Source organism: Haematobia irritans, chromosome 4, assembly GCF_050003625.1.
Source record: "Haematobia irritans isolate KBUSLIRL chromosome 4, ASM5000362v1, whole genome shotgun sequence".
In the NCBI taxonomy this organism is placed as follows: domain Eukaryota; kingdom Metazoa; phylum Arthropoda; class Insecta; order Diptera; family Muscidae; genus Haematobia; species Haematobia irritans.
The window spans coordinates 14091949-14103168 of NC_134400.1; the positions used below are offsets into that span (position 1 = coordinate 14091949).

The following is an 11220-nucleotide window of genomic DNA, read 5'->3' on the forward strand; positions in this document are numbered from 1 at the left end:
GTGTCTGCGTAGCTTTTTCCGCGATAACTCCCTCTCACTTTATAGTATGTGTAGCCCTTTTGTTGTCAAGGTCGACCTTATTCTTCCTCAATACGACTTCGCAATACTCCGTCATTTTTTCTATCAGGTTCCGCTTTCGATGCCCCATCGTATGCTCCTGAAAAAGGTGTGAGGCGCATCATCGACGATATTCCCCTGAGACAGTATACATTCTTAAGTAGCCGAATTGAAGTGATTGAAGTTGTTTCAATTAGGGCCTGTTCCAAATCTAAACTTTTTACTATGGTGAAATATCTATTTACTAAATATGGTGAGAAATAGTTGCTAATTTACTGTACTCATTTCTTTAACAAATAAAACTGATTTTTATTAGTTTTGAGATAATCAAAATATGCCAAGTCGTGTAATGTCGTAAATGTCAAGAATTTTCAACAAATGTCGAATTTCTTACTTGCCCATTGGGCTAGTTAACTTATATTCACCTCGATTTACGTCAAATTTTTACCAATGCTAGTTTCGGTTTCGAACAGGCCCTTAATAAGATAATTTTCATGATCGAAGGCAAAAAAGTAAGGCATGGCTAATATTAAAGTAATATTTGTTTTTTACCCAGTAGAAATACCCAGCAAAATCTTTGCAATGTTCTTTTTAGGTCATTACTTTTAATGTACATCCAAAACAAAGGCTCTTCTATAGATGAACTTGATTTTCACATCATAAGAAATAATATATTTTCATATTAGAATCAATGATACATATAATAATGATTTTTTTTTTTTTGTATTTTCTCAAAAATATTCGGTGAAGTTTCGCTCTACTCCTTGAATGTCTCAGACATTTAACATCCAAAATTAGATGGCCAATCGCACACACCCAATTTATCATTGAACATTAGGGTAGAACTGCATGAACGTTCCACTTCACATTCACATTGACAAACCACATATGATTTGCTACATTTATTTGCTGCATTGGGGAATTGTGTACCATCAGGTTTTCCAATACAACGTCCACCGGTGGCACAATGTGTACCTGAGGGCCCAACATGGGGACTAGTGGGGGGTATATTAGTTTTGGTACATTTGGCATTTTCAGGGAAATCACATGAACCCGAAGCTACATTGAAGTGCAAATTATTGGGGCAAGTAAATTTGGAAGCACGACCAGCTTCGCATATTACAAATTGTTGACATGTATCACCTAATATGGGTTTACCATTTGATTGGCCACAACATGGAGCTTCACAATCGCTTTCGGTGGATGGTGGAGGTACTGATGAGCCTGAGGTCGATGTGGTTGTTGTAGTAGTTGTACTAACTGGGATTATTGTTGTATCCAGAGAGTTTGTTGTTTCTACGGTATATCCATTTGTGGTTCCACTTATAATAGATGTTGTGCTTTCGGATGATTTGATTGTGCTGGATATTGTACTACCCCATGTTCCAGTTGTACCAGATATTGTGCTTTCCGTAGCTTTCGATGTTGTACTATCCCATGTCCCAGTTGTACTAGAGTCAATGCTATCCGGAGATTTAGTTGTATTAGAGGTAGTACTGTCCCAAGTTTGAGTTCCAGTTATACTCTCCGTAGTTTTAGAAGTTGTACTATCCCAAGTTCCAGTTGTACTAGAGAATGTGTTATCCGATGTTTCAGTTCCAGTTGTACTAGATATTGTGCTAGCCGTAGTTCTAGAAGTTGTACTATCCGAAGCTTCAGTTGTACTAGAGAATGTGTTATCTGGAGTTTCAGTTCCAGTTGTACCAGATATTGTGCTCTCCATAGTTCTAGAAGTTGTACTATCCGAAGCTTCAGTTGTACTAGAGAATGTGTTATCCGGAGTTTCAGTTCCAGTTGTACCAGATATTGTGCTCTCCATAGTTCTAGAAGTTGTACTATCCGAAGCTTTAGTTGTACTAGAAATAGTGCTATCCGGAGTTTGAGTTCCAGTTGTACCCTCCGTAGTTTTAGAAGTTGTACTATCCCAAGATCCACTTGTACTAGAGATAACGCTATCCGTAGTTGGAGTTCCAGTTGTATCTGATATTGTGCTCTCCGTAGTTCTAGAAGTTGTACTATCCGAAGCTTCAGTTGTACTAGAGATAGTACTATCCGCAGTTTGAGTTTCAGTTGTACTCTCCGTAGTTTTAGAAGTTGTACTAGCAGCAGATCCAGTTGTACTAGAGATAGGGCTATCTGGAGATGTAGTTGTACTAGAGATAGGACTATCCGGAATTCCAGTTGTACTAGATATTGTGGTATCCATAGATGCAGAAGTTGTAGTAGAAGAAGTTTCAGTTGTATCAGACATGGTAATATCCGTAGATTTATCTGTAGTTTCAGATGTATTCGGAGTTGTACCGTATGGAGTATCAGTTGTTCCCGACGTTAAATTATCCGAATTTTTTGTTGTATTGTCTTCGGTTACCGGAGTTCCTGTACATGGTTTGGAAGTACTATCCATTGTTGATGGTAAGGTTGTAGTTGAAGTTATATCCGTAGGATTGACAGTGTTCGTTGATGGAGCTGTACAAGATGTTGTTGTATCTGGAATATCCGTGGGTCGTGGTAATGTTGTTTGGGTTGAAGAAAATGTTGTAGGAGTTGTTGCCGATGACGAAATTGTGCTTGGAGTTGTATTGTCTTCGGTTACCGGAGTTGTTCCTGTGCTATTAGTTTCCGTACATGGTGTGGTAGTACTATCCATTGTTGATGGTAAGTTTGTAGTTGGAGTTGTATCCGTAGGATTGTCAGTATTTGTTGATGAAGCTGTACAAGATGTTGTTGTATCTGGAATATCCGTGGGTGGTGGTAATGTTGTAGGAGTTGTTACGGTTGACGAAATTGTGCTTGGGGTTGTATTATCAGAAGTTTTCGTTGTATTGTCTTCGGTTATCGGAGTTCCTGTGCTATTAGTTTCCGTACATGGTGTTGAAGTAGTATCCGTTGGTGATGGTAAGGTTGTAGTTGGAGTTGTATCCGTAGGATTTGCAGTGTTTGTTGATGAAGCTGTACAAGATGTTGTTGCATCTGGGATATCCGTGGGTCGTGGTAATGTTGTATGAGTTGTGGAGAATGTTGTAGGTGTTGTTCCCGATGACGAAATTATACTTGAAGTGGTATCAGCATTTGAGCATTCGGTTGTTGAAGATGTAGCCGACGAACTTGAATCGGTCTGAGTGCTTGGAATTGGAGTTGTAGTCGTTGGTACTGCCGGCGTACAACAAATATTACAGTCACAACTTTCACATGCTGATTTCACGAATGTCTGACGATCCTCCCGATTCGCATTCGAGCATCCTGCTCTAGATGGCAAATCACACATTTCCAACTCACGATTGAAATATAATCCTTGAGGACAAACGCGTACACTTATTTGGTTTTCCAAACATATCTGAAATTTCGTACAACTTTGCGGCACTGGCAACCGTTTACCAATATTAGAACTAGTACAAATGGATGCCGAAGAATAATCCACTAAGCAGCTAAACACTAGGGGTATTATTAAATATATTAAATTTCCTCGGTACATATCGAAGGAGTCGATTCAATCGACACTTTTATTTCACTTTTATAAATTTCCTTTGGTCAACTTCTCTTTCTCACTAACAAAAAGTTTATGGAGAATAGTTTAATCTTACCAAGCAATATATGTGGTATATGGTATCCAATAAATTTGTCACATAATGAAATAATTGTGTTCGATTTTTTTCACATCCCAGATGACAGGAAAATTCAATTGATGATAAATTATTGATAATTGTTTTATATATATATATATGATATTAATACACCCTACATCAGGGTGTGTGGTGAGAGTGATATAATTATAGTATAATCAGAAATATATGTTTTATCTTCAGAAAAAAGTCAACCAAAAAAAAATTTACTTTGACAAAAGTTTCTATAGAATTTTTTCACAAAATTTTCTATAGAAATAAAATTTTAACAAAATTTTCTATAAAAATAACATTTTGACAAAAATTTCTATAAAAATAACATTTTGACAAAAATTTCTATAGCAATAAAATTTCCCATAGAAACAAAATTTTAATAAAATTTCCGATAGAAATAAAATTTTGACAAAATTTTCTATAGAAATACAATTTTTGACAAAATTTTCTATAGAAAAAATTTATTGATAAAATTTGCTATAGAAATACAATTTTGAAAACATTTTCTATAGAAATAATATTTTAACAAAATTTTCTATAAAAATAAAATTTTGACAAAATTTTCTATAAAAATGAAATTTTCTATAGAAATGAAATGTACACCTAGAGGAGGAATATGATCACCTCAAACATGTTTAAGAACAAAATGCTATTTTTGGGTGGTGACCATGTAACATGGTTTTCGCAACCATGTTATTTCCTCGGAAATCATGTATCTGATTTCGGCAAGCAGGTTATATTTGAGAAAATAACATTTTAGTGACAAACATATTACATGGTCACCATACAAAAATAACATTTTGCTCTTGAAACATGTTTGAGGTGATCATATTCCTTCTCTGCGTGTAGAGAAAATTTTCTGTAGAAATAAAATTTTGACAAAATTTTCTATAGAAATGAAATGTAGAGAAAATTTTCTATAGAAATAAAATTTTCAGAAAAATTTCTATAGAAACAAAATTTTCAGAAAAATTTCTTTAAAAATAAAATTTTGACAAAATTTTCTATAGAAATAACATTTTAACAAAATTTTGTATAGAAATAAAATTTAAAAAAAAATTTATAGAAATAAAATTTTGACACAATTTTATATAGAGATAAAATGTTGAAAAAAATTCCTGTAGACATAAAATTTTGACAAAAATTTCGATAGGAATAGAATTTTCAGAAAAATTTCTATAGAAATAAAATTTTGACAAAATTTTCTACACAAATAAAATTTTCTATAGCAATAAAATTGTGACAACATTTTTTATAGAAATAAAATTTTGACAAAATTTTCTATACAAATAAAATTTTGACAAAATTTACTATAGGAATAAAATTTTCAGAAAAATTTCTATAGAAACAAAATTTTCAGAAAAATTTCTTTAGAAATAAAATTCTGACAACATTTTCTATAGAAATAACATTTTAACAAAATTTTGTATAGAAATAAAATTTAAAAAATTTTTTTTATAGAAATAAAATTTTGACATAATTTTATATAGAAATAAAATGTTGAAAACATTTTCTGTAGAAATAAGATTTTGACAATAATTTCGATAGGAATAGTATTTTCAGAAAATTTTCTATAGAAATACAATTTTCAGAAAAATGTCTATAGGAAAAAAATTTTCTATAGAAATAAAATTTTCAGAAAAATTTCTATAGAAACATTTTCAGAAAAATTTCTTTAGAAATAAAATTTTAACAAAATTTCTTTAGAAATAAAATTTTAACAAAATTTTGAATAGAAATAACATTTCAACGAAATTTTGTATAAAATAAAATTTTAAAAAATTTTTATAGCAATAAAATTGTGACAAAATTGTCTATAGAACTAAAATTTTGACAAAATTTTCTATAGAAATAAAATTTTGACACAATTTTCTTTAGAAATAAAATGGTGAGAAAATTTTCTGTAGAAATAAAATTTTAACAAAAATTTCGATAGGAATAAAATTTTCAGAAAAATTTCTATAGAAATAAAATTTGCAGAAAAATGTCTATAGGAAAAAAAATCTATAGAAATAAAAATTTGACAAAATTTTCTATAGAAATAAAATGTTGACAAAGAAATAAAATTAGGACAATATTTTCTATAAAAATAATATTTTGACAAAATTTTCTATAGAAATAAAATTTTGACAAAATTTTCTATAGAAATAATATTGTCTCAAAACCCACAATTCAGCATATATCCTGGTGAGATCTAGCCCATGTCCTTTTAAAATTGCCACTGCTAAGTAGCAAAAAACTGTCCCAACTTCAGCAAATACTTATTTTCCACTCGATTTATCATAAATACAATTTCGGAATTTTTCATAATTTTATACCCTCCACTAAAGGAGTATTGACGAGTCGTCCAAGCGCAATTTTAACTCTTTTCCCACTTGTTTATTTATATATAAAATAATTGAAAGAGAAAATTTAAAGTGAAATATAAACAATTGGCCAAAACACAAACTAAGATTGTATTATCAAAGATTTGATCTTTCGACATAAGAAGAATGCTACTGATAAGGTGTCAATCAAATGTTACCAGGTAGAGCAGACGGGAAAATGGTTGGGAATATGATATGAACAGGAAGTTCAATGAATTGATAACGTCTGTTCCAATCATGAAGAGTGACCCGAAAACAAGTGTCTCCATATCAAATCTGATTTTTAATTAAATTTTCGCACTTTTTTTAACCTTCCAGCGTTGGTAATGCATCGAAATATCGGTCCCAAAACCCATAAAGTATATATATATATATATATATATATATATATATATATATATATATATATATATATATATATATATATATATATATATATATATATATACATATATATATATATATATATATATATATATATCCCAATTCCTATATATATATATATATATATATATATATATATATATATATATATATATATATATATATATATATATATATATATATATATATATATATATATATATATATATATATATATATATATATATATATATATATATATATATATATATATATATATATATATATATATATATATATATATATATATATATATATATATATATATATATATATATATATAATCACCCTCTTCTATGATTCGATTATCATTCCTATGATGATCTAAATCCTCAAATCTAACATAAAGTATTCCCTAATATCCACAAAAGTCTGACATACTTGGCCTTATATAGATATAGTGTCATATACAGGAGGTAATGAGGGAAGGTGCTGGAATTTGACAGTTCATATGATTAAGATTAGATTGATTTTAGAATCTTTCGTATATGGCAACCCTGTAACAATTGTAGTCAGCTGATTATAAAATCCTACCTTTATAGATTAAATGAAGGTCAACGTGTAGGTACATACATACTTTTGCACTAATATCTTATGATCCCTTAAATGATTTATGGGGCAAAAAATATCGGCTTCGGCTCGGCCGATGTTTGTGTATTCCTTATAAATTCTTCATCGTCACGAATTTATTTATCAAAATTAACAATGTATCATTCAAAGCCATTTATTAATCAAATATTCACTGATTAATATAATCACAGGTTTGCAATGTTTCATCAAATGCAGTACCCGGAGCACATGGCATTGCAATCTCACATTCACACTGACATACTATGTAACCGTAGGAATTGGGATCTGCAAACATGACGCCATCATTTCGTCCTGCACACTTTCCTGAATTAGAGCATGTTGTACCTGAGGGTCCGGTCGATGGGGTACTTCCACCAGGTGCAGATGTAGGAGCTGAAGTTGGAGCAGATGTAGGAGCTGAAGTTGGAGCAGATGTAGGGCCTGAAGTTGGAACAGGTGTCGGTGCTGAAGTTGGAGCAGATGTAGGAGCTGAAGTTGGAGCAGACGTAGGAGCTGAAGTTGGTGCAGATGTCGGAACTGAAGTTGGGGCGGATGTCGGGGCTGAGGTTGGAGCAGATGTTGGCGCAGATGTAGGAGCTGATGTTGGTGCTGAAGTTGGCGCAGGCGTAGGAGCTGAAGTTGGAGCAGATGTCGGCGCTGAAGTTGGAGCAGAAGTAGGAGCTGAAGTTGGAGCAGACGTAGGAGCTGAAGTTGGAGCAGATGTCGGTGCTGAAGTTGGGGCAGATGTAGGTGCTGAAGTTGGAGCAGATGTGGGCGCAGATGTCGGAGCTGAAGTTGGAGCAGATGTAGGAGCTGAGGTTGGACCTGAAGTTGGAGCAGAGGTTGGTGCTGAAGTTGGAGCAGATGTAGGGGCTGAAGTTGGAGCAGATGTAGGAGTTGGGGTTGGACCTGAAGTTGGAGCAGATGTTGGTGCTGAAGTTGGAGCAGATGTAGGACAATTTCCACTACCACCACAGCCAATGTGATCACATGTTTGTAAGTTTTCATTAAAAGCCGTGCCTGGAGCACAAGGCATTATAATTTCGCATTCATATAGACAAACTATGTATCCAGAAGAATTAGGATCAGCAAACATCACACCATCATTTTGTCCAGCACATTTGCCTGAATTGGAGCATGTGTATGGAGTACTTCCTCCAGGTGCAGATGTAGGTGCTGAAGTTGGAGCAGATGTCGGTGCTGAAGTTGGGGCAGATGTAGGACCTGAAGTTGGAGCAGACGTAGGACCTGAAGTTGGAGCAGATGTAGGGCCTGAAGTTGGAGCAGATGTCGGTGCTGAAGTTGGAGCAGATGTAAGGCCTGAAGTTGGAGCAGATGTCGGTGCTGAAGTTGGGGCAGATGTAGGTGCTGAAGTTGGAGCAGATGTTGGCGCAGATGTCGGAGCTGAAGTTGGAGCAGATGTAGGAGCTGAGGTTGGAGCAGATGTAGGAGCTGAAGTTGGAGCTGATGTAGGAGCTGAGGTTGGACCTGAAGTTGGAGCAGATGTTGGTGCTGAAGTTGGAGCAGATGTAGGACAATTTCCACTACCACCACAGCCAATGTGATCACATGTTTGTAAGTTTTCATTAAAAGCCGTGCCTGGAGCACAAGGCATTATAATTTCGCATTCATATAGACAAACTATGTATCCAGAAGAATTAGGATCAGCAAACATCACACCATCATTTTGTCCAGCACATTTGCCTGAATTGGAGCATGTGTATGGAGTACTTCCTCCAGGTGCAGATGTAGGTGCTGAAGTTGGAGCAGATGTCGGTGCTGAAGTTGGGGCAGATGTAGGACCTGAAGTTGGAGCAGACGTAGGACCTGAAGTTGGAGCAGATGTAGGGCCTGAAGTTGGAGCAGATGTCGGTGCTGAAGTTGGAGCAGATGTAGGGCCTGAAGTTGGAGCAGATGTTGGTGCTGAAGTTGGGGCAGATGTCGGTGCTGAAGTTGGAGCAGATGTTGGCGCAGATGTCGGAGCTGAAGTTGGAGCAGATGTAGGAGCTGATGTTGGAGCAGATGTAGGAGCTGAAGTTGGAGCTGATGTAGGAGCTGAGGTTGGACCTGAAGTTGGAGCAGATGTTGGTGCTGAAGTTGGAGCAGATGTAGGACAATTTCCACTACCACCACAGCCAATGTGATCACATGTTTGTAAGTTTTCATTAAAAGCCGTGCCTGGAGCACAAGGCATTATAATTTCGCATTCATATAGACAAACTATGTATCCAGAAGAATTAGGATCAGCAAACATCACACCATCATTTTGTCCAGCACATTTGCCTGAATTGGAGCATGTGTATGGAGTACTTCCTCCAGGTGCAGATGTAGGTGCTGAAGTTGGGGCAGATGTAGGACCTGAAGTTGGAGCAGACGTAGGACCTGAAGTTGGAGCAGATGTAGGGCCTGAAGTTGGAGCAGATGTCGGTGCTGAAGTTGGAGCAGATGTAGGGCCTGAAGTTGGAGCAGATGTTGGTGCTGAAGTTGGGGCAGATGTCGGTGCTGAAGTTGGACCAGATGTTGGTGCTGAAGTTGGACCAGATGTTGGTGCCGAAGTAGGGGCAGATGTAGGGGCTGAAGTTGGAGCAGATGTTGGTGCTGAAGTTGGACCAGATGTTGGAGCAGATGTTGGCGCAGATGTAGGACCTGAAGTTGGAGCAGACGTAGGACCTGAAGTTGGAGCAGATGTAGGGCCTGAAGTTGGACCAGATGTTGGTGCCGAAGTAGGGGCAGATGTAGGGGCTGAAGTTGGAGCAGATGTTGGTGCTGAAGTTGGACCAGATGTTGGTGCTGAAGTTGGCGCATTTGTCGGAGCTGAAGTTGGGGCAGATGTAGGAGCTGAAGTTGGAGCAGATGTAGGATAATTTCCACTACCACCACCACAGCCAATGTGATCACATGTTTGCAATTTCTCATTAAAAGCCGTACCCGGAGCACAAGGCATTGCAATTTCACACTCACACTGGCAAACTATATATCCATTAGAATTGGGATCGGCAAACATTGTACCATCAGGTTGGCCGGCACATTTTCCCGAATTTTGGCATGTCGTTCCTGAAGGTCCTGTGGAAGGATTATCACCACTACCGGCAACATGATCGCAAGTACTTTTGGCCTCATCGAAAACCGTACCCGGAGCACAAGGCATTGCAATTTCACACTCACATTGACAAACAATATAGCCATTAGAATTGGGATCGGCAAACATAGTACCATCGATTTGTCCAGAGCATTTACCCGAATTGGTACACGTCGTACCTGACGGTCCGGTCGATGGAACTGCAATATCGTTATTCGGAATAATTTCAAATGAATTTTCCAGTTCACACCCGGCACGATCCTTCATATCACATATGGATAGATATTTATTGAAATGTAGACCCAATGGGCAAGTCAAAAGCATATTGGGTGTATCATGTCGACACACCACAAATTTTCTACAATCCTCTGGATATGGTACAATGACGCCATTTGGTTTATTTTCACAAATTTCCAGGGCCTCGAGTACACCGAAACTCGTGAGGCTTATCAGAAAAAAGCCAAATAAACCTGGAAGTAGAAAGAATAGAAGCAGAGTCAGGTCAGTTCTTGGGGTTCTCATATTAGGAGTAAAGCTGCAAGAGATAATAATAGGACTGTATAATTCAGTGCAAAATATGAAACTCTAATATCAGTCAGCCCTTGAAAATCAAATCACCGTAAACAAGTTAAATCTTATCAATGTTTTTTAACTGCTACAAATTGCCAATTTGCTTCAAACAAAATCCAAATATTTCCACTCGAATAGATTGATCAATTCCTACAAATAAGCGGCGCTAAAACAATGATTTTCTTAATAGTCCACATTGGCGCTATAGCCAGGGCATGGGAAAATATATAGCCCCAAAATTTTACCTCTATTCATGTTCGCTTCGCAAATCTTATGTTGATGTTGTTTAAAGTTCTAATGTTGAATACCAACTAACTTCCTATTGGGATAATGAACGGCATTTATTCCCTCAATTATCTGTAGTAGTCCCAATCAATTGATAAAATATTTCCATATGACAAAGCAAAAGAATCAAAAACAAACGACGTAGCTACCTCTTCAATTCGCATAGGTGTTGCATAGACTCCTTCACTGGCGCTTATCATCCATAATTACCACCAAATGTATTCCAGCTTTTATCATTCTTCTACTATCCGTCTGC

General features: G+C 36.0%; 2 protein-coding genes across 2 annotated transcripts in view; both read right to left on the reverse strand.

Moving 5' to 3' along the window:
- The window catches only part of LOC142235306 (uncharacterized), a 60837-nt gene extending 49855 nt beyond the window's left edge, over positions 1-10982 (reverse strand). The window contains exons 1-3 of the mRNA XM_075306561.1: positions 10925-10982; positions 7204-10579; positions 6842-6892 (exon numbers count right to left, since the gene is read on the reverse strand). Coding sequence (XP_075162676.1) covers positions 6842-6892; positions 7204-10579; positions 10925-10934 — 3437 coding nt within the window. The 5' untranslated portion in view covers positions 10935-10982. The remainder of the gene's footprint in view (positions 1-6841; positions 6893-7203; positions 10580-10924) is intronic.
- LOC142234791 (uncharacterized) lies at positions 707-3611 on the reverse strand. Its single transcript, XM_075305978.1, has one exon. It carries the CDS (start codon positions 3527-3529, stop codon positions 839-841), a length of 2691 nt encoding a protein of 896 aa, XP_075162093.1. The 5' UTR covers positions 3530-3611; the 3' UTR covers positions 707-838.
- Positions 10983-11220: the final 238 nt, after the last annotated feature.

Bases quoted from the DNA above. Each gene is read 5' to 3' on its own strand.
- LOC142234791 (XM_075305978.1), bottom strand. From the start codon at position 3,529: ATGTACCGAGGAAATTTAATATATTTAATAATACCCCTAGTGTTTAGC.